The sequence below is a fragment of the Typopeltis vanoorti genome, chromosome 12 (genome assembly GCF_054136105.1).
Source record: "Typopeltis vanoorti isolate ZY-2024b chromosome 12, IOZ_Tvanoo_1.0, whole genome shotgun sequence".
Classification (NCBI taxonomy): Eukaryota; Metazoa; Arthropoda; class Arachnida; order Uropygi; family Thelyphonidae; genus Typopeltis; species Typopeltis vanoorti.
Window position 1 is genome coordinate 117380809 of NC_143560.1, and position 25008 is coordinate 117405816.

The 25008-nt window shown below is 37.7% G+C and overlaps 1 protein-coding gene across 5 annotated transcripts in view; it reads right to left on the minus strand.

Annotated features, from left to right (window-relative positions):
* The window catches only part of LOC150101167 (synaptic vesicle glycoprotein 2C-like), a 408918-nt gene that overhangs the window by 20290 nt on the left and 363620 nt on the right, over positions 1–25008 (minus strand). For all 5 annotated transcript variants that reach the window (XM_090402054.1, XM_090402053.1, XM_090402055.1 and 2 more), the window contains 2 exons: positions 20919–21418; positions 1683–1842 (listed from right to left, as the gene is read on the minus strand). In XM_090402054.1, coding sequence (XP_090258180.1) covers positions 1683–1842; positions 20919–21418 — 660 coding nt within the window. The remainder of the gene's footprint in view (positions 1–1682; positions 1843–20918; positions 21419–25008) is intronic.

The following is a 25008-nucleotide window of genomic DNA, read 5'->3' on the forward strand; positions in this document are numbered from 1 at the left end:
TATCCCTAAAGTCTGGGAAATTGTCATCCTCAAATGCATAAAATAAATTCATGGAAGTTATTTTATTTCATTTTAATGTAATTTAATTCTATAACATGCTACTGCATGCATAGTGGGATTCCATTAAGTATCTGCTCTAACTGTATGTTATTCCTAATATAGTTTGAAATAACTGTACTGATGATGTCCTAAGATACTTAGGACAGGGGTCGGCAACCTGCGGCTCGCGAGCCACATGCGGCTCTTTAGTTCCATACGCAAATATTATTTATTTTATCAAAAAAAAAAATTTAAAAATCGTTCTGAATCTATTAACGAGGATTAGGCACCGATTCTATCTCTCAGCCACTTGTACTCGCTTTTCACCGCACCCCTCCCCCGTGACACGCATCGTCACTGTCGTCAGTCCGTCGGAAGTTTATATGTTTGGCAATTTTCATTGATTTCGGCATAGCTGGGCATAACACCTTTACTCGTAAACTAAGTATCTAATATTTGTAGTATCTAACAAACTAGAGGGGAAGATATAGCGAATGCCGTGCAAAAATGCCTTGAAGACAATAAGATCTTGTGGCTCTTTAAAAACTTTGAAATTTTGTAAATTGTAATTTTTGACTCTTCCGACTCAAAAGGTTGCCGACCCCGGACTTAGGATGATATATTTACTTATTTAAAGAATTTTATTACTGTGGTTTACGTGTGTATGTTCAGTTATTTGTCAGTATATTTCATTCACTCACTACTCCTCATGCAAAAAAAAAACCTATTCACTCTCTTTTCTAACAATTTTTCTCTTCTTTTTTTCTTGGTGATGAGTGGTTTCATTTTCCTTTATTTGAATGGAAACTGGTGAAAATCTTCTAAACTCCTCTTAATAACTTGTCTTGGTCATATAATCTTTTGATTTCTATTTATTATTTATTTATCAAGCTTTACAGATTACTTTCAACTAATTTGTTGATGTTTCACAGTCCTAATATTACCTTTGCCAAATAGCCCCCCCTCCTCCAACAGAGCTCACTCATCTCCTTGAAAACCAGGTAAACAGATTGTGCATAGTAATACAGAGATATTGTTTGAACAAAGAATTTTGCAGTTGTAAAACTACCACAATCTTGTTAATGAAGCAATTTTTTTTACATCTTCACCACAGCTGCAGTGTGTTCTTTGTCTTTTAAATACAGACATTTTTCCTTCAGAAGCATTTGAATTAACACAGTTGAATGATTTGCTATGCAGATTTTTTCAAAGTTTGAAAACATTTTTTGAATTTCAAAATATTCAGTTGTTTACATAATAGCTGGGAGCAGTTTTTATCATTAAACTGTGTTAATTATTAAAAATAACAACAGTTATCTTCCACTTCTTAGTAGGAGGATTTGCACTGATTCAGCTTTATTAACCCATTATCTGCAAACTACTAAATATCAAATTTGTAAGTAAAAATTCTCTCCATATGTCTCAAAATGAATGAAAATTTGAAAAAAAAAATTGCAAAACGATATCACTGGTTTTGTACCTTTCCCATATACAAGGATACATTTATTTTGGGGAAAAACAAAATCACATACTGGTTATGACAGTGCCAAAAATTCCATGCAATATTAAATCAAAATTTGAATTTCTGTAATGCGGCAGCATCCTTAAACAATATCCTTCTCCTCAAAACACTAAATACTCACCTTAGCATGGCAGGATAAGATTCAGTAGTAATAACATCAACAGCATTCCAACCAGAGATAGATATGAAGTTGAAAACAGCCTCAAATACAACAACATTAGTTTTTGATTCTAGAAACCAAATGAAGAAGGCGCTGACACTGGTGAGAAATAAGGATGTACCTGTAGAGTTGAATGTTTACACTTAGTTTGTTTTCTGAAGTTATTTATTATTAGTAATTCCTTTTCATTAATGCCATACAAACTAATATTTTTAATATTTAAGAAATAATATTTTTATACACCATCATTTAAAAAACTCACCACCAGATTTCATTTAAGGAATGTTGCATCCAAAATGTTTCTCCAGGACACTAGAACAGTAGTAAATGACCGATGATTACAGCCTTCTATATTAATGTAAATAGGAGGAAGAAGTATAAATAATCTTTATTAATTACTGAGAAAGAAAGAGACAGGAAGACTTGCAAAAATTAATAGAGCAAATAAAAACTGTGGACTTATTCTTTTCCTCTGCAAGTTAATATAAGTCAGTTACACTTATTTAAGACATTTAATTGCTGAAGATGGAAAACAAAAGACAGAATAACAGAAATTGCAGACTTAACCTTTAGCAGAATGAAAAACATACTATCTGCAGAAGAAACATGGAAGATTAATGCTTTTGAGATATGGATGTACAGAAGAGCACTTAAGATCTCATGGATCCAAAAGAAGAGAAATGATGTTTTGGAGAAAAGAAAACTATTATATATGGGTCATATTGTGAGGCGAGAAAGTCGAAAAGATTTATTAGAGGGAAAAATTGAGTTAAAGCAAAAGAAAGGAAGACAGTGACAACCAAGATTCAAAAACAATGGATTGACTAGGCCTGAGCTATGTAGAGAGCAAGACAGTAATAGCCCAAGACAGAAAATAGTCACATTTTGGATCAAGATAGCACTTGAGAGGAGAAGATGCAAAAATACTTATTAACAAGCAATCTCAAATTTAAAAAATAAAAAAATTGCCTCATCTATTAATTTGCTACTAATCATGCATTTTCGTTCATAATTCATAGAATTAAAAGACTACTTTTCTGAATCAGTAGATGCATAATGTGAATCCTTGAGATGGTGTTCTATTTTGAAGATCATAGCTAGTTCTTATGGCTTAAAGCCACTTTTCATAAATTGCAATTATAATTTTTGAGAAGACAGAAATTAGAAAAAACCATCATTTAATAGATCTTATCAAAAGACATTTCTTACAGCATGTGTAAGAATCATGTAAAAAAATAACCATAAAAAAATTAGGATTTTTAATTCCAAGGCATCATCATAACTTTTGGTCTAGTGGATAATGCTGTAGTTTGTGTTAGTTATAGATTCAATGATCAGAGAAAAAGTTATTCAAATGTTTAAATGTTTACAATATTGGAATATATAATTAAAAAATTGCATAAGTCTTCCAGAATATCACTGGTTGTGAGTTATCTCTCAATTATTGAACCTAAACAATCTTTAAATTACTTAAGTCCTTCAGCTGATCAATTTTCCAATATAAATGGATAATGGAAAGATCACTGTACTAATACACTGCTTGGAAAGAAGTCAACAAATCCCCATGGGCAAGGTGCATTATGCCATGTAACGAGTCACATGGTTGTAGCTAGTATAAATTGGAGGAATATGATCCTTCCTAGGCAGCGCAACTGTGTCCATGTGAAGTGATTGCGAGAAGGGAACTAACAGAGTTTGAAACAGGTGTGATAGGATGCCATGTTGCAGGTCTATCTGTTTGGTAAACTGTTGAAAAATTGGGCTATCCCAGGTCAATAATCAGTGACACCATACTGAGATCGAAGCACAGAGAGTCAACTGCAAGGGCTACCCACCACACTCACTGAATGTGACCGTAGGGTGCGATGAAGGATAATATGTAAAAACTGTCAACCTATATGTTGAATATAGAGTTTCTGGCATCAACTGGAACATGAATCTGCACAAAAACATTCAGAACCGAGACTCACAACATGCAATTCCTTGGTAAGACTGCAATATGCAAGTCCCACATACTTGAACCAATATGCATGCAGCATCATCTTCAGTGGTGCAAAGAGCACGTACAGTGGGGTGTGGAAGCTTGAAAAACTGTGTTATGGAGTGACAAATCACACTACAGGCTCTACTGAGTGATGGCCAGGGAACATCTCTTACCAGATGATGATATGATCCTGTTTTCCCTGGTTTTTCCTTGAAACTCTATTTGTGGTTGTCATAAACATTGCACTCTGAGAGGTATCTGTACATTCTGGACAATGCAACACTTCCTACTTTGTGGCATTTCTATGGAACTGGCCACTGTCTCTTTCAGCATGATAATGCACAGTGTCATAGGGCTGCTGCTGTAACTGTGTGGTTTGCAGATGGTTTGCAGACATGAATGTCATCACACTTGACTGGATTCCACAGAGCCCTGATCCTCAAACCTATTGAACATCTGTGGGATGAACTGGGACACTGGGTTTGGTCTCAAGGAACATCTGCCCAGAAGAGTTCAGCAGCAGCAGGAAATTGGGCCATTCTAACTGTAGGCATATAATGAGGCAAAAATCCCACTGATCATTATCATACGCTTGTGGTAAATATGTCCCACAGGATTGCTGGCACTCATCACAGTGAAAGGAAGTCCTACATCTTATTAGGGTGAGCACCATGGTCATGTGTTCCTCACACTATGATGTCTGTTGACCTCTTTCCAAACCGTGTAATAATATTTATTATTATTATTATTATTTTGGATCACCACGGAGTTACAAGATTCACGACAATTGGTCTGCCATAGACAACACAGTCTATCACACCACTCCTTAAAGCTAATTACTGTCTGCAATCTCTGTCCCTATCCCTCTCTAAACAAAAAAAACTGGCACTGTTGTTCACTATTTCCTTTTGCAACTTCTATGGATCGAACTTTGTCTCTTTCCTTCCCTTAATTTTACCTTTTGAGAAATCATCATCATCAAATTCCTGACATGTACTCTCAAGGGGTGTACAGGATATGATAGTACAACATGAAAAATTTACATCATTGCTAACTTCCTATCTACAATTTTCCTCCAAATCAGTCTGTTACTTGTCAAGACTCCAACATTATCAGATCTTATATTTCTATCGTTGAAGGCACTTTGTACCGTATCAATCGACCTATATCTTGGTCTTCCTCTGGGTCGTTTTCCTGCCAACCTGGCAGAGTACACTTGTTTTGCTAATCTTTCCTCGCCTATTCTGTTTAAGTGATCATACCACCTGAGATTAGCTCTGTATATGCATTCCTGGATGCTGACAATGTCAAGTTCTTTCCTAATATCCTCGTTTTTAATATGATATTGCCATTGATGCCATCTGTTCACGCCTCTAATCTTTCTCAGGACTCTCATATCTGCGGTCTCTAGTCTTTGGTCGAGTGTTTTACTTCTGACCCAGCTCTCAGATCCATAAGTTAAAACTGGTTTGAACACTGTCTTGTATACAGCTAACTTAGAGTTCCAACTAATTTCTCTCTTATTCCATATGAATTTATTCAATTGATTTCCTACCATACCAGCTTTGTTCATTCTGTTGTCCATTTCCATATTTAATTTACCATCTTCACTAAAAATCCTGCCCAAGTAGCTGAAAAGTTTTATTTGTTCCACAGGTTCTCCGTTCAAAACACAGTTGACATTTTCAACAATTCTACCTATTTTCATTGTCTTTGTCTTTTTATTGCTGACCTTCATACCATATCTATTACAACAGTTATTCAATTTAGTCAGGGAATCTTGCAAACTTGTAGTGGATTTATTTAGAAGTATAACATCGTCCACACAAAGCAAAGAGCTGACATTAACATCTCCAATTCTCATATCATGTTTAATACCACTTTCCTTCACAATGTGATCCATATAGATAGTGAATAACAGAGGGGATAATGTACATCCTTGTCTCACACCAGATTTAACATCAAACCATCTTCCTGTACTTCCTTCAATTCTAACTGCTGACTTACAACTCAAATAAAGACTAAGTATTGCTCGATATAATGCCCCATTGACACCATATAACTGTAGCATATTGAATAGCTTCTCTCTTGGCACCTTGTCATAAATACTGGCATAAATCTTACCCAGAACACTCAGTAGTAAAATATCTCTGTAATTCTCACATTCAGTTTTATTTCCCTTTTTATATATGGGTACTATTAGAGCTCTACTCCAATCATCAGGATTCGTTCTTCTATCCAGGCCTTTTGAACTATGCTTCAATAATCTTTGTGAAGCCACTGTAAGACTTATACCACCATACTTCAGCATTTCTGGTTGAATATCATCTACTCCTGCTGCCTTTCCACATTTCAAGCCTTTGATGGTTTTTTCTACTTCAAGTATGGATATATATTCCTGACTGTATGCCTGTTGTGTGTTTTTTTACCATTGTGCTATCACTGCTTGTTTCATTTAGTAATTTTTTGAAGTAATTACTCCATACTTCAAGGATATCTTTTTCTCCTGTTTTCATGTCACCTTTATCATCTCTAACTTCTTTTACAGCACTCTTTCCTCCATTTCTAAGCTTCTTCAACAACCTCCAAAATATCTTACCACTTTCTTGATATTTATTTTCTATGTTCTTGCAAAGTCCTCCCATGACTTTTGTTTAGCTAGTTTTATACAGTTTTAGCTTTCTTACATTTGTCTCTATATTCTCTAAGAGCACAAGCTGACTTATTTGCCAGGAACTTTTGATATGCTTTCTTCTTTTCCTTCACTCCCTCTTTAACTTCCTGTATCCACCAGGAAGTTCTGATTTTTCTATCCTTGCAGACAACCTCACCACATGCCTCTCTGGCTGAATCAATCAGGGTTTTCTTTAAGGTTTGTCACTAAATCTCCAAGGTTTGGAACCTGTTCTCAAACTCTTCGTTTTTTCTTCAATAATATTTGTGTATTTTAGTCTACAGTTCACATCTGAGAGCTGCTCAACTTTTATTCACTTTAAAACTTTCTTACATGTCATTCTTTTGAATATGAAATTCAATTTTATCCTGCTCAAGACTAAAGAGTGATCACTTCCAATTTCAAATCCTCTGTACACTCTGGTATCCTGCACCAGGGAGAAAACGTCATTAGCAACAATAACATAGTCAATGAGACTTTTCTTATTCCTTGCCTCTTCTCTCCATGTGAATTTGTGCACATTTTTATGTTGGAACATGGTGTTAGTAATAACCAGTCCATGTCCTGAGCAGAAATCCAACAGATATTTGCCATTATTATTAGCTTTGCTCTTTTCTCCAAATTTTCCCAAAATATTTTTGTATGTCTGACAATCACTTCCTACTCTGCTATTTAGATCCCCAACAAGGACCAACTTTTCCTTTTTCATTGTGTCAGTAGCTTTTTCTAGAGTCTCAAAAAATTCCTTCACTTCTACCTTAGTAGACCTTTCTGTGGGACCATAGGCACAAATAAGTCTCATTGTCCAGTTCCCCATTCTCATATTTGCTCACATCACTCTACTTGAGACTGCCTGCCATTCAAGAAGATTAGCCTCGTATTTAAGTGTTGAATACTATGGCTACTCCTTCTTTTCCTTGATTTTCATTGCCTGAATATAACATTTTGTATTTATTGCTCAGAAAGATCTCACCAGTTTTGGTCTTTTTTTGTTTCAGTCACCCCTATTATATCGATCTGGTACTTATCTAATTCCTCAGCTAGCTCCATTTCTTTGCCATTCAGGCTTCTTCTTATGTTGATAGTACCGATCTTTAACTCTGGTGATGTTGAGTTGGGGTTTGATTTCAGATTCATTCCAGCAGCTGACTTTTCGCTGTTTGCCCTGGTTCCCTGGTGAAAAAAACAAGGGCGACGCCACAGCTGGCATGAAATTTTGTCATTTTGTGTCATCATTTTTTATATTGGTTTGAGACAATTTGGTCAGCTAAATCCCAAATTTCCAGCCCATCCTCGTTTGTTTGGTATCCAGGTAGATACCCAACAGGGTACACCACAAGAATGTGTGGATTGGACATTAGATCAGTAGCCCTGGTCGGTTCTCTGCATTCCTTTAAAGGCTATGTGGAGGTCTCCTCTCAGTTATACAGCTTTGACCCTTCAGCCCCAGTTAATCCAGTATACTTCAACAGTTTAAATGTCTCACCATATATTTCCACTTTGTCTTCTATCTACCAAACTCTGTAGTTTGCTTGCCCTCAGTGTATCCTCAGCATTGTACAGTTCATCCTAATCTTTGTTATCCACTTTGGTATATTCTCCAAGATTACTTCATCCTTCTAATCATGGTAACCTGATACCCAAATAATCTAAATGTGGTCTAATGAGGACTATATAATGGAACTACTATTATATTACCTTTTATGTATGTTGCTCAATGTCCTTTTCACTATTTTAGTAGTCAATTGGGTTGTCTTTGGAACAAGTCTTCTGAATTTTCTATCTTTTACCAACTGAGTATGGTACTTCCCCCTCTGTGTAGCAATTCTTACATTTATGCTGTATTAAATTTGCATTTTCACCTTTCCAGTTATACAGCTTTGACCCTTTAGTTTATTGAAATCCTTCTTTAGAGTTGCTATCAGCATTATTACTGTTGTTTCTTTCAAGCTTCACATTACCTGTAAACAGCAGAATATTCTCCCTGTAATCAAGGTACAATAGTAACAGTCTCAGTGCTGAACCCTGTGGAACTCCACTTGTAACTTTCCCACAATACATCTCTCTCTCTCTGATGCTTAAACCTATACTTTCAAACTGAAATATATCCACTTATTATGTAGAATGCTATCTATTTAAATTTAGTCTTTGCAAAATCTATCAAATTATAGTATATGTCTTCCTGTCATCCATTGCTCTTATTGCTGTATTATAAAAGGCAACCAGATTATTAAACAAGAGTTTCTCTTCTCTGAATCCATGCTGGCTTTCATAAGTAATATTGCATTAATCTGTCCAACTCTGTATATGAGCTCTTACCAGTTTTTTTTTTTTTTCCCCCAAAAATCTTAACCACAGGAGAAATACAAAGTAGTTTAAAGTTAAATACCTCCACTGTGCTACCATCTATGCAATGCCACTATGTTGCTCTCCTTCCCCTGTGTACTGTGGAAATGGCAATGTTATTAACCTAGGTAATGAAAGTTTCTGGGAAGAGGAAGGAGAGCAACATTGGTTGTTGCTCAAAAGTTGGTTCAGTGCCATGGCATGTAAAACTGCAAGGGCTGGATGTTAATAGTGCATGGGAGGTGGTTAAGGAGTGTTTGCAGGAGGCAATGGCTGACTGTTTACCTAAAGTCCGGATAGTAAATCCAGTAGGGGTTAAATGGATGAATAAGACCATTAAGCTTGAGCTCCAAAAAAAAAAAAGAAACAACTATGGAGGGAATTTAAGGAGAAAGGTCAACTGCAGGCACATGAACGATATAAAGCGCAGGCCAGAAGGTTAACGAGTGTGGTAAGAAAAGCAAAAGCGGATTATGAAAGAAAATTAGCCATGCAGGCTAAAGAGAATCCCAACTAGTTCTTTCAACGTGCTGCAAGTAAAAGAAAAACTGTACATGGCAGAATGATTTTAAGGAATGTTGAGGTCCCTGAGGGGGTGGAAAGAGGGGAAAATAGTTCCACTACATAAAGGAGGTTCCAAGCTGCTGTTGTAAATTACCGACCGATCAGCATATAAGGAATCATTGTCAAGGTCTTGAAGAAAATAGTCAAGAGGAGAATACAGGAATGGATAGATGAAAATGGGATACTGTATGGGACAGCATGGTTTGTGAAGGGTAGATCATGCCTCAGTAACTTGCTCACGTTTTATAACACAGTGACGGCTGAACTGGATAAGGGTAATGGGTTTACAGTGATCCTACTGGACCTTGCTAAGGCCTTTGGCAGGATACCAAATGGAATTCTAATCAGTAAACTGCAGCATATGGCAATGGATATAGGGTTGGTGAAATGGATAGGAGGGTGGTTGATGGAGAGATATCAGAGAGTGGTTTATTCAGGCGTAGAGTCTAAAAGACGGCTTGTGACTAGTGGAGTGCCAGAGGGCTCTGTTCTTGGACCACTGCTTTTCAATTTGTTCATCAATGATATAGAAAGGATTTGAGAGGAAGTGTTCACTTGTTTGCTGATGATGCAAAGTTGGGTAGAGCAATAGTGAATGCACAGGATGTCGAAATTTTGCAGGATGATTTGGATAGTTTGGAAGGCTGGGCTAAGGTGAATGGATGCCATTTTAATGTGGCAAAATGTAAGGTTATGCATTTTGGGGTGAAAAGATTAGCAGCAGTATACCACATTGGTGGAACTGTACTCCAGGAGATTGACGAGGCTAGGGATTTGGGAGTGTTGGGGGATAGGGAGTTGAAGTTTAGGGGTTTTCACATCACAAAAGTGGCTAAATCAGCTCATCAAATCACTTGGTTGCTGAAAAATACTTTGACGAGCAGAGATAAACAGGTTATTGTTTCTATGTATCGAGCCTTGATAAGACCCCACCTAGGCTACTGTGCCCAAATTTGGGCACCAGGGTTTCTTCTTGATGGGGAGGAGGTGGAGAGGATCCAGAGACAAGTGACCAAGTTGATAGCAGGTTGAAGATTTGTAGGTTTCAGAAATTGGTTGATAGGCAGAAAAGGGGTGAAATGATTGAGACATTCAAATTACTGAAGGGTTTCTATAAGATTAATTCAGAAGATGTTTTTGAGCTGGTGGTAGGAGGACTAGGGGCCATCCATGGAAGCTGGGCAAGAGTGTGGTTAGCAAGGGTGTTAGAGCTAGGTTTTTACTTGGAGAATGGTGAATGAGTGGAATAAGCTGCCAGAGTCTGTTGTGTGTGCCATGACTGTATATGATAGATACTGTGTGAATGTTGAATAGTTGTTCTAGACATGATGTTAGGGCCTCCCTCGATGAGTCTAAGGACTCCTTGGAGTTGGCCGTACTACTTCTACTAATAATAATAGCAGTGCCATTGCATAGATGGTAGTTTCTTCACTCAAGGTCTAATGCCATGACCAAGTTCAAAATTATTAATCCTTGTGTTCATTCTGCCACACGCTGCCTAAGACAATTGTCCCTCAAGAATTCCACAAGTTTAGTTCCCTGACTACAGTCTACTGTTTCCTCTGCCTAGTTTATATCATGATTACTTAAAAATCTCCCATAATGATCACTGATTTTGCACTTGCAAAACTAATTTGCCCGAGCTACTACTCATTGCAATCTATGTTTCCTGGTAGGTTGACATTCCACTTGTACATAACACCATACTCAAAGGCACTAGTGCCATTTCCCCTTAGAGGGTATAATTCACCTTTTAATATAAGCAACACTCCACCACCCAGTTTACCTTCCCTATGCTGCTGAAATAAGCTATACTCTTCAATTTCTATCCCTATCTTTGCCACAAATGCAACATATCTCTATCATTAAATGCACCCAAAGTATCCATATATTTCAGACCTGTCATCTTCCTACAATCCCATTTCATTATTACTGCAATCAAGTGAAAAAACTTTGTTGATGAGAAAAGTAAATTATACTCTGTGAAAAATTGTATTCTTGTTTAATCTGCACATAGGCAAATCAGCCAGAGAACACATGTAATTAACAGAGAAAAATACTCTTAGTGGGATGCATGATGAATTCTTGGAGGAATCGCATCTTCTTTCAACCCTTTTTATAGCTACTTCTTTCTATAGGTGTCTCCCAACTCTATCCTGAGCTTGTTGGTGCCAAAGAGTTCCAACTGTTTTTCTTATATCATCTGACCATCTTTGTTCAGGTCTTCTAGCTGATCTTTTACCTTCATATGGCTGTCACTCCAGTAAAACGTTTTTCTATCTATTGTCCTTGAGTCTTGCAATTTGTCCCACCCATTTCCATTTCTTTTGAAGTATGTTTCCTCCAATATCTAAAAATTTTGTTTCAGATATTGGATTTTATTTCCAAGTCTTATGTTTAGCAGACATCTCTCCATTCTTCTGTTTTTTGCATTTTATCTGAAATGGATGTCAGTAAATGCAAAGTCATGCACCTTGGCATGATTAGATATCCAATGTTGTATTATATTATGCTAGAAGAAACTGATCAGACTAAGGATCTCGGAGTGTTAGTAGATAGTAAGTTGAAGTTCAGGAGCCATGTAGCAAAGATTGCAAATACAACTGCATTGCTGAAACAAACTTTCACATTTAAAGAGAGGATGTCATTTTGCCTTTTTACAAGGATAAGACCTCACTTGGACTACTGCTTGTAGGTTTGATCTCCTGCTTTCCATTGTGATTCTAATAAAGTGGAGAAAGTGCAAAGAAGGATGTTAAAAATGATATCAGATTGAGAATTTTTTGACTGCAAACAAACAGGAGAAAGAGGGTGATATAATTGAGACTTACAAACTTCTGAAAGGGTCATACAGGATTTCATTTGATGGAATTTTTTATTTTATGAAGATTGGGGAAAGGACAAGAGGGCATCCTTTGAAGCTGAGAATGAATGCCACCAAGAAGGGGATGAGATCTAGATTTTTCTCTCGTAGAGTGGTGCGTGATTGGACTGTATTAGATCTAGAATAAGGGTCCTATCATATTTTGAGCCATTCTTCTAAGATCTAACAAGAAGAGACAAAATTATGCAAAGATATGCCTGTACTTTCAAGAAAAGGAATGATAAACACACTCTGTCAAAAAAAAAAAAAAAACATGTCACAGTCTAGTTAGAAAAGGGTATCAAAGTTAAAATTATAATGTATGATTAAATAAGATAAAAACATGGAACGTGTAGATTAAAAATGAATTGTGAAAGTATTATAGTCAAATTCTAATGTGTTAAATTACATGTCTAACATAGAAATATAATGTTGAAAACATAGATGTAAATTATGCTCTGTGCAAGATAAAAACTCCACATCTACCAGCCAACGAGAGTCCAAAAGGTCACTACCTAATGACGACATGATGTAACGCAAGGTGAATAAGCACTCGAGGAAAACAAGCAAGCAGTACTTAAAGGAGGGAGGAGATGTGACATCATCCATGACAACGAATGGGAAGGAGACATGAATATGAGTAAAGTGCTGAAAGAGGGCGCTCGAAAGCAGAATAAAAGTAACTGCATGCAATTTGAAATGCTCTCTTGATTTTCTGTTCCTGTGTTCCCATTCGAGCCTGCATGGCTGAGGAAGCTTGTTGCCGGTGACCAGCAACTACCTTCCGTTGCTGTTAGATCCAAGATGAACAAAGCTACCTGCGGAATGATGCCAGATTCTCAGATAGAGCCATTGGTAAGCCTAGATCAATGTGAAGGCAGTGAAGGACATCCTTCGAGGAAGAAATAAGTGAATTGCAGTAACCATGGAAGTGAGCTGATTGATAAGGAAGTCTTGCCATATCCGAAGTGAGCACGTGGCCAAAACCAAGGAACCCTCCTTTGTAAAGACAAGATGGTAAAGTACAGCACTTTATTTTTCTTATATAGTAGTAAATCGTAGAGAAGAAAAAGAGGACACAGAAAGGAAGAATTCTATACACGTTTGCTCTTAGTGTTCTAGTGACTGTTTTAGACTGATTGTCTGTGATAGAAGACTTGTGCTAGTCTTAATTTTCACCAAGGGGAGACATGACTTTTGAACGGTTTGTTGAATGAAACGAATAATTGTAGTACTGTATGTGAGCCTGACTTACACTTAAAGTGTGGACACGATAATTGTTTGATTTTGAGTTTAATTGTGATGCAGAGATATCTAGTCAAGATACTTAAACTTAGTAGATGTTTTTTTGAGGGTGGAATTTAAGAGTCTCAATTTGAATAACAGATAACTTAGTGGTGAGATTATTGATGCATATGTTTTTAGAATGTGTAATCTAAAATGTAACTTGTATTTTGTTAACTTAAATCTGAGTTAAACCTAAGAAACACAAAGTCTATCAAGACTCATCGAGGGGAGGTCTCCCCCCCCCCCCAAGAAACACAAACTCTATCATACCACTCATTGACCGTTCTAGCTCTCACCACTCCATCAGGCAATGCATTCCATGGTTCAACCACCCCCCCCATGCAAAGAAACCACTCCTCACCCTCTTGCTCACAGTTTCCTTTCGTAACTTCCAAGTAGTGCCAGATTTACGTATAAGCTAAAAAAGCTACAGCTTAGGGCCTTGCAATTTGCCGGGGCCTCAAATAAAAAAAACAAAAAGACCAGCTGAGGTAATTTAAAACAGTAGGGGGCCTCTGGGTTTTGTATAGCTTAGGGCCTTAGCAAGTAGAAATCCGGCCCTGCTTTCAGGGATGGCCTCTTGTCATCACTCCTTCCCACTGTTCAACCAAGCGAAAGAACTCCCCAGTGTCAACCCTGTAACCACCTCTCAACAGTTTAAAAGTCTCAATCATATCACCTCTCCTTCTACCCACCAAACTCTGCAGTCCACATTCCCTCAGCCGATCCTCATAACTATCATTGTACAGTTCTGAAACCATCTTTGTTATCTGCCTTCTACTTACAAAAATTTCGGACCTATGTATAGAGGGGATACCATAGATTTAATTATGGTATCGCCAATGTAATTTGCATTACATTGGCGATCATGTAATGCAAATTACATGATCGCCAATGTTATTTAATCTCTTAGTCTGTTTAGATAGCAATTTAATTTCTGGTATACTCTCTCGGGATGAGAAAAATCTCCGTCCATAGTTTCTGACTGGCACAGTTAAAATTTAAATTTTATCAGAAATCAAAAGGGAAGTGTCTCCCAAGAACTAAAGCTAGGAGTCAGTTATAGTAGGCATGTATAGGACGACATTTCAAGAACAATAAGAAAAAGAAGTCACGATGTAACAAATGGCTTGCAATTTGGATGTTGTGTACAAGTATTATGAATGAATTCAAGAACAAATATGACAGCTGGTGCATGTAGTATGTGGCCTCCCTTGATGACTCTTAATAATAATATTACTCCAACACTTTTTTAATCATTTGCAGCTATATTATAATATAATATATTGTTCATTTTCATTAGTGTAATTTGGATATATTTAATTCCATTACTTAATTACTTTTCTGGTTAGATTCATTTGTCGCTTGATGAAGGTTCAGACAGTTAAATCAAGCATTAAAAGAGCGACAACAGCCAACTGATAGCTAACTAGTTAGTTTTTCATATTTCATGTCTCTTATTGGATACTATGTGGTCACTTTACTTTATACAGTTTTAGCAGTGAAGTGTTTGCTAGATGAAATAGTGGCATGGTTGCAGAAACCTTTTCCACACAGAATTATTAAGACCACAACAAACATCCATGCCCATGCTGGGATTCACACAGCCTTTTGCTTACAGGGCATGCTTACACTTGGACAATCAGGCTAGCTCAAATGATAGTGGAAGTTAGAAAAACAAAATTGGATTAAAATATTTATAAACTGGCATGAGACAGATAAATTGTAATAATGCATCAAAAAGTAAAATAACTTACAAGATCAGCAATTTTTTCAGGTGCATGTAGCACCATTAAGATAATTACTGTTTGAGATAAATGCATTATTTTCCATAGTACATTCTCAGCATCATATAGAAATCGTTATATGTGATGGAAAGAAAGAAAGAAAAACATCAGAAATAAATGCAAATTTCTAGAACAGTTAGTATTTCTGAAGCATAAAAGTCTACATAGTTCTTATATATATGTATGACAAAAAAGAATATTAAAAAGACTAGAACAAAAAACTTGTAATATACAAGGGAGGGGGAAGGAAATCTGGAGTATTCTGATAAACACCTAGAACAAAAATGATATTAAAGCAACTGATATAACCACAAGAAAGAACATACTAGTAAAGAGGCATGAAGGTAACTTATGTTCTTATATCCTCATATGTTCTTTCTTGTAGTTTATCAGTTGCTTTAATATCATTTTTATTCTAGGTGTTTATCAGAACTTCCCACATCCCCCCCCCCTCATATACAATATCTAGCAGATTGGTGACAATGTGCTGACCATTTCCTAACAACAGTTAAGTATTCATTAGCCTTGGCAGTCTAAATTTAATCCACAAAAACAGTTTTGAATTTTATCACAACCATAAGCTTTTTCCTATGAATTTTTTTTTTTTTTGTTATGCAAAACATTACAAAAAAAAAAAAAAAATCAGGCTTCCATGAAATTCATGACTGATGTAGGATTCAAAACCACAGCTATTTTGATGGATGGAAAGATTTGTACAGGACTGTAAATGAATTTGGAGTTAGATGTGTGGAAGTGCAAAGTCAGGAAAACTAAAGCAATTAGGACAGATGCACTTATGAAGTAAAAGAACAAAAAATGCAGAATCTAGTCTCTCAGGCAACAATATGGAATGGGATAGTCAATTCAGAATGTAAAAGTAGTTGGAGACCCAAGGGGATGCCAACAGCAGATGACATAGTTACAGGGATAGAACTGGATAGATTTAGTAATCTCAGGGGGGAGGGGTAAGGGATACTGCTAATGAATGGTAGCCAACAAGATTAGGAGGCAGTTGGACAGATGGCAGTTCTTTTGAGTCTATGTGCTTTGAGATTGAGGCCAATAAGACAAAATCTAAATTTAGATTGCTGCTATAGGCCGGGGGGTGCCAGGGATGATGCAGAAGACATATATCAGCAGATTACAATGAGTGCAAGTCGAGTAATTATTATAGGGGACTTCAACTTCAGAGACATAAACTGAAAGGAGGAAACATCACATGGCAGGAAATGGAATTTATACACTTACTGAGAGATAATTACTTAAAGCAGAATGTGTCTTCTACTTCTACCCCCCTTGTAACAAGGGTAGAAGACCTGACCATAACTAAGGTGGTTACACTGCCTTCAAAGGCAAGTGATTATGTGGTCTTGACTTAGGAGAAAGCAAAACATGTGGAAATTCCAGTTAAGAAAGGGTATATGTGGAACTATAAGGCAGGTGATTATGATACTTAAGAGGCAACTTGAAGCAGTACCATGGCATAAAATTCAAGGGAAGGATATTCACAGTGCATGGAGGAAGCAATATCACATTGTATACCCAAGGTCAGGAGGATAAATTGGGTTGAGTAATAAATCGGGATGGATGGGTTAAGCATGAGCTGCCAAAAAAAAAAAAAAGAAAATGTTGTGGAGGATATATAAGGAGAAAAGTGACCAGCCACTCATGAACAGTAGAAGGATCAGACAAGTAAGGTGACCAGAATGAGGCACAATCATATTATGAGGGGAAATTAGCTGAACAGGCAAAAGGAAATACCAAATATATATTTTTTCATTATGTGGCAAAGCAGGAGAAATAATAACTATGAAAGGATAACTTTTACTGGTGCAGCTGGTAGAGAGGTGACAGGCACTGATGTGAGAACAGAGGTCAAGAGCATCTAAAATTCTTCATTGCTATCTGAATTTTTAACTTTGAAGATAGCACTACATGCTTGCTTCCATTATACATGAAAAGTTGTGTTTCCTAGAAAAAAAGAAAAAAAAAGAATTCCTAATAACAACAGTATCCTTGCCCAAAAAATATGGGCAAGGATTACTACATAATTTCCTTGTATCTGCTGAAAATCACATCAAGGGAGAATATGATTGATACGTAGAATATGAAAAAATATTTATATTTTTATTATTCATCATCAGTATGGCATTCTCCTGAAGAAATGCAAATCAAAATTATGTAGTCATCTCTTTGTTATCTAGCATTCAATTAATTGGCCAATATGTGGGTAGAAGTTGAATTAATATATTTTTTCAACAGCTAGTGGTTGTTGTCCATGCTACTTATGCTATTGTAGAAATACAAATTTTCAGTGTTGAAAGTTTATTTTTCACTTGGTTAGAGTATAATAAAATTAGTTTAATCCTTTTTTCCAAGTGTGAGCAAACAAAGTTTGTGCCTGAAAGTATCTTCAGGACTGGGGTAAGGTGGTACAACACCAGGCAACTCATTGCAAAGGTGGAACAAGCTACCAACATTCCATTCTCAGTATCTCCTATAATACAAAACACATCTCCTTGCAGATATGTCTAATGTTATGCATTAAGGGAAGGGCCACTACCCAGGCTAGTTTCGACCTTTATTGAGGTCGAATGGGAGTTCATGCCTTTCATCACTGGCCTCTTTAGATTTAAAAAAAAAGTTGTGCTAAGAGTCAGCTTGATAGTGAGAGAGGAGGAGAAAGGTAGAGTGGATAGTAGTAGATAGTTAAAAGAGGCCTCAGTCGATCTACTTGGCCTGACTTAAATGTCAGCACCAAGCAGATCTCCGACATTATCTCCCTCCATCCGTTCTTTTCAGCTTTCCTCGGTCGGTCACCTCTTCAGATGACCGCCCGAGGAAAGCGGGGGAAAAACAAATGAAAGAAGCAACACATGAAAAAAGGAAACTGGTAAATAACATTAAAACGTACATATAACAATTTGTAAGACAGAACCAAAGAAATAAGAAACTAGGTGAATTTCGGAATTTCAAACTGAATGACCAGAAGAGCGGGGGAAGAGCCTGGCCTGGGTGATGCAGCCCACAAGGAGCTGCACCGCCTCGATGTAGGCCTTCGCAGCCCAGGTTCTCAGGGTACCCCCTCCTGTGTGGAAAAGACCTTTTCAAAACAAAAATTCTAATCTGAAATGGAAAGAGAAAAAGGGGACCCCCCCCCCCCCCGAGTCTGGTCGCTCAGTACGACGAATCTACTGACTTGTCTGCCTGCTTTCTGTTGTTGTGGGTTTTGAGGATGTGATCTGCTAACTTTTCTCCGCGGGAGTAGTTTAACATTCCTAGGCCTCTGTACAATGCTGCTTCTGCGTCATCCTTTGCATCAATAAATTCTTCGATTTGTTCTGGAGTGATGTCGTCTATGTCTTCAACAAACATATCGTTCAACTCTGCGCTTACCACTTTAGGCCCGTTTTTCCCTGTGAGGATAAGTAGGATATCCCCGAATGCTTCTATACCATTTCGTAAAGCCTTCTCTTCCTCGGGGAAGTCTTTTAGTAGATGTAGTATTGTCGCATTGGCTTTTGCATAAGGGTACTTTGTGGGTTCTGCTATTACCTTTCCAAGTTCAGCTATGCCCAGACTCCCTGGTTTTGGTTTTTTTACATTCCCTTCTTCAGGGCTGCCTGGCCTTTTTTGTGTGGTTTCTTCGCTATGAATTTCCATTTCTACTGTTTCTTCTTCTGTTATTTCTTCAACTACCATGATAGGACCTTCCTGCCGGTGTTTCTGTTTATTTTCTGTGGTGGTGGTTTGGTCGTTGGCTGGCTCCTCATGCTTTGTGTCTTTCCTGGCTGCTTCTACAATTTTGTCTGTCGGTTTCTCTGTTACTTCATTTTGCGATGTGGCGGTGTGATTCTTTGTTGCTGCCCTTTCATGTGCAGCCTCCAGGGTTGGGAAGTCGTTCTGCTCCATGCCACTGATATTGTTTTCCGGTGTTGCAGTGTTGGGCGTAATAGTACCTCCCACTCTTTCTGCATGGTTTCTACTTGGACAGGTGTCCACTTTATGGTCTGTGTTACCACATTTTAAGCAGGCTGACTGGCAATTCTGCAATGTATGGCCCGCTGTCAGGCAGTTCCTGCATTTCATTTTTGGGCACTGAGCCCCGAGATGCGTGAGGGCACCGCACTTAAAACACTGTCGCTTTACGCCAGGGTAGCTGACCATTACCCTGGCCGATCCTATCTTGACGAAATTCGGAATTTCTGCCTTCATCATGATGGAAAAGGTGACTTCACCTGACTTCCACTGAGGGAAGTCAGCGTCCGTGCCAATTTTTATATCACGCACGGCTCCCCATTTCGAGAAGACTTTAGTTATGATGTCAGTGTCTTCTTCGAGATATTCTAGTGGGAAGCGATCTATTCTTACACTTTTGGAAAGACTTCCTACCACAAAAGGGTGAAAAACTTTTCCCTGGCACTCGACTCCTGTCAGTAATTTTTCTCTAGTTGCAACGTTAGTACATACAACTTGAAACCTTTCCCCCCATAAGGGGTAAAGCCAGAAATGTTGTCTGCCCCAACATAGTTAATTATAGTCGTCGCAAACGTCCGCTTCTCAATATTAGCATCAATTTCGAACCCGAGGGTTCTTACCCTCAGTAAAACCGAAGACATTACTTAAACAAAGAAAGGAAGAAGACTTTCCAAGGATAGTCTATTCCTTTCCTATAAAGTAGCAGAATGCCGTGTATAGGCCTAAAAAAAAAACCACAAAAAAGAACAAAGGAATCTTACCAAGGCACAACTTCAATCGGAGCTCTCTTTTCGGTTCTCATAAACTGTTGCTGGAATCCGCTGGAACAGGTTTGAAGAAGGACTGGAACATGGAGCTTTCTCTCGGGGCCGCTGCAAACAGGTCTCTTCAGTGGGAGCCAGGCCCAAGTGGAGATACCAGGCAGAAGCATTAGCAGGTCATCTCTACCTATAAGAGTTGCCAAATGGAGTGCCACCCTTTTTTTTAATAAATTACTCTGGATTTAGAGAAGACCTGCTAATGCTTCTGCCTGGTATCTCCACTTGGGCCTGGCTCCCACTGAAGAGACCTCAATAAAGGTCGAAACTAGTCTGGGTAGTGGCCCTTCCCTTAATGCATAACATTAGACATATCCGCAAGGAGATGTGTTTTGCATTATAGGAGATACTGAGATAGGAGTGTTGGTAGCTTGCTCCACCTTTGCAACGAGTTGCCCTGGTGTTGTACCACCTTACCCCAGTCCTGAAGATACTTTCAGGCGCAAACTTTGTTTGCTCACACTTGGATAAAAGGATTAAACTAATTTTATTAAAATTTTCAGTGGAATGCACTGATGCTGCTTGTGTACCTGTAGGAAAGATATAAAGCAGAGACAGACCATACCATCTCTAAGCCAGTGCCTGGGGTTGGTTATCTGAATGGACCTGTTTTGAACAGCACAAGAATTTTTAGAGGGTGTGACATGTCACACCTGAGAACATTATTCTAAGGTTGGGCAGACATGTCTTTTTTTCTTTTTTTTTTTTTTGTGGCTGAGGAAGCATACAAACATCTCACATATACAAGATCTTTGTGTGAAAAGGCTGTGTTTCGAAGTCGGCTGATCCAAGGATTGGATAACTGAATGATATAGTTAATTTGTCAGATAGGCACTTGATAAAAGAGATATCTATATATGTAATTTAGATAAATGTTTAAAATATAAATACCTTACCCATTGTCTTTACACGGCCTAGGCGATCAAGAACATAAGATGATATTATATTTCCAGGAATTATCGCTAACTGGGCAATGAGATTCTGAAAGAATATTTCAGACAACTTAAAGTTGATATCAAAGTCAACATGACATACTTCACTTGTGTTGATATGAGAATTAGTAAAGTCACAGCGTTCAAACCTGTAACTGTAGAAATCTGTATCAATAAAGTTGACATTATTAAATTCTGAATCGCGAAAGAATGTCTTGCTTGAATGTACATCCAAGAAGGTGCAGTTATAGAAAGTACAGTTCTGGAAGATACAGTGATTAAGTATAATTCCTTTGAAGTATATATCTTTAAACTGCACATTTTCATAATAGATATTCTCTAATGACTCATTGAATAGCATATGTTCTAATGTTTGATTGGCTTGCTTTTCAGTATTTCTATGATAACTGTCAATATCAAGTTTCTTGACATATTCTGGAAACCAAATGGACATCCCATAAAACCTGAAAATAGATTTGATTCTGTAAATGATGAAAAAAATTACTAAAAAAATAATAATTATACTACATATTAATATTAAACCAGTTTAAGTAAATCTGATAGTCTGAAGTAAATATCATACAGCAGGTTCTTTCACGGGACGTTCAGATCATTTACAACAATGTGAATTAATAGCTCTTTTGTAGAAGAAAACAGGGAGGACAGTAAAGTTTCATGGGAAAAGAATCCAAAGAACCTGGAACTTAAAATCTTTTTTTGAAAGACAGACACATCCCAGTAAAATCTCTTTATAACACAAAAATATATGAATATGCAAAAACTATTATCATATACTGCCTGGAGAAGAAGAAAAGACATGAGTAGCACAAGAAATAAACTACTAATTTTCTCCAGTATATGAATACAAATAAACACATACTAAATAAATAAATAAAATAAAATAAAAAAATTAAAAGAAATCAGACTTTCTGAGAATATCTTACTGATGACATATAGAAGTCATGATTCATGTCACTAAGATAAACCCAGTATTTATATATGCAGGAAATAAATGAAACAGAGTAAGTTAGCTAGTCAATAAAGGTATACGAAACAGTAAGACAAATTATATTATAATCGGCAGGATAGGAGGGGAAAGTGTGGTGGCGATGGGTACTGCTTATGATTAGTGATGACCTATGTCCTCTAAGAGTGGAGGCTTTCAAAGGCAGTGAGACAAATGATTTTGAGAGCATATGATGTGAGGTAGAGGTGGGCAAGATAGGATATTTAGTGGGGTGTTGCTACAGACCCAGGAGCACTGAGGATGGGGACCAGGACGTGTTTAGACAGTTAAGTTTGGCAAGTGCAAGAAAAATTATTGTTATGGGAGATTTTAACTACAGTAGTATAGAGAGGAAGATGCATGTAGCAATAGGGGAATGGAATTTCTAGAATTCTTGAGGGACAAATGTCTTAGACAACATGTAACAGAGGGAACAAGAGTTGGATTTGGTTATAGCATCAGAAGAGTTGATAATAACTGAGATGACATCTCTCTCACCAATTGGAGAGAGAGTGACCATATGGTTTTGACTTGAAAAATGAAGAGACATGCAGGAGTATCAAAGAGACGGGAACTTATGTGGAATTATAAAGCAGGTGATTATAATAGTGTTAGACGTCAAATTTGGGAAGTTTCATGGAGGGAGGAATTGGAAGGCCAGGGTATCATTAGTGTGTGGGAAATTGTGAAAGAATATTTGTTAGCAGCAATGGTAAGTTGTATACCACGAGTGAGGAGAGGACACAATTTGGAGTAAAGTGGATGACAAACAATATTAAACAGGAATTGCATGCGAAAAAGAGGCTATGGAAGAGATATAAGGAGACAGGTGAAGAGAAGATGCATGAAGAATATAAGACACAGGCCAGAAGAGTGACTAGTGTGGTAAGGAAAGCAAAACTGGAATATGAGAGGAGATTGGTCCTAAGATCCAAAGAAAATCCTAGAGAATTTTTTAGCTATGTAGCCGGTAAGAGGAGAAATGACTGTGGAAGAATAATATTGTGGGATAAAAATGGGAATAGAGTGAGTGATGCAGACGACATAGTGGAATTGTTCAATGAACACTTTATTGGAGTATTTCATCCTAGAGGAGTCAGTTTTAATGCTAGAGGGATAGGGCAGATTCGAGGTTTAGAGGTACAGGAGGAGAGTGTGTTTCAGATACTGAGTACTCTGGATGTCAGTAAAGCTTTGGGACTGGATGGTATTTCACCACAAGTTTTGAGCGAATGTGATAGGGAACTGAGAGTGCCTTTAACCTGGGTTTTCAATGAAAGTCTGGCTGTGGGAAAGGTGCCCAGGCAATGGAAGGAAGGTAAGATAGTGCCACTGTGTAAGGGTGGTAAAAGACTGGAAGTATCTAATTATAGACCAGTTTGTGCGTCATCAGTAGTTGTTAGGATCTTGCAGAAAGTAGTGAGGGACCGTATACAGCATTGGGCAGATGAGGGTAATGTTATCTGTGAGAGTCAACATGGATTTGTGAAGGGGCGCTCTTGTTTTAGCAATATGCTAGCCTTTTGTAATAAAGTTACAAGAACATTAGATGAGGGAAAGGCATATACTGCAATTTTCTTAGACTTAGCAAAGGCATTTGACAGGGTGCTACATGATAAGCTGATATTTAAGTTGCAGCACATGGGTCTGGATGTCAGATTGGTCAACTGGATTCAGGATTGGCTGTCTGATAGGTATCAGAGAGTTGTGTATGGTGGAGCAGTTTCAAGAAGGCAGAGGGTTACAAGTGGGGTCCCACAGGGCTCAGTACTAGGACCAATATTGTTTAACCTTTATATCAATGACTTTGCCAGTGGATTGCAAGGGGATATTCAGTTGTTTGTGGATGATGTGAAGCTGGGAAGGATTGTTAGTAATAGTGCATGGTAGCCCTGCAAGAGGATTTGAATAAGCAAGGTAGATGGGCAAATGAATGGGGGTGTCAGTTTAATGCAGCAAAATGTAAGGTCTTGAGGTTTGGAAAACATCGATGGGATGCTGCATACTCTATGGGAGGAGTTATACTGGAGGAAGTAGGGGAGACAAGAGATCTGGGGTTGATGATTGATAGAAACCTGAAATTCAAGGGACACATTGCAAAGGTTGTGAAGGTAACACAGAGGATTGCTGCAATTATAAGAAGGACACTGACCTGCAGAGATAAAAGGGTTATCATTCTGTTGTATAAGTCTCTGATCAGACCACACTTAGACTATTGTTCTCAGATTTGGTCCCCAGGATTTAAAGGGGATAAATTAACTGTGGAAAGGATACAAAGACGGATGACAAAGATGGTTTCAGGACTGTACAAGGATAGTTATGAGGATTGGCTGAGGGAATCTGTACTACAAGTTTGGTGGATAGAAGAAGGAGAGGTGATATGATTGAGACTTTTAAACTGTTGAGAGGTGGTTACAGGGTTGACACTGGGGAGTTCTTTCGCTTGGTTGAACAGCAGGAAGGAGTGATGACAAGAGGCCATCCCTGGAAGTTATGAAAGGAAACTGAGCAAGAGGGCGAGGAGTGGTTTCTTTGCATGGAGGGTAGTTGAACCGTGGAATGCATTGCCTGATGGAGTGGTGAGAGCGAGTACGGTCAATGAGTTTAAGGAGTGGTATGATAGACTTTGTGTTTCCTAGGAGGGACTTCCCACGATGAGTCTTGACAGACTTTGTTCTTAGGAAGGACCTCCCACGATGAGTCTTTTGACTCCATGGAGACTTGAATAATAATAATAATAAATATATATGCTGTTAATGAAAAGAAATATTTAACAAACATAGAAATTCATAATTCAAGGCAGGGGCCAGGAAAACAAAATTCTAGACTGCCAGGAGTTAGCTAAAAGAAACTGAATGCTAATAAATTAGCATCAACTACCCATTTAAAGAGAGTACTTCATTTCTTGTTATTCTGATCAAAATCTCAGAATTTGGCATTTATATCTATATATTAATGGAATATTCTGATTGCCAAAAGAATATCTGTTATAAAGAGCCAAGAGGCTATTTTTCCGCAGGCATAAATTAAGTAAAGATGGTAATAAAT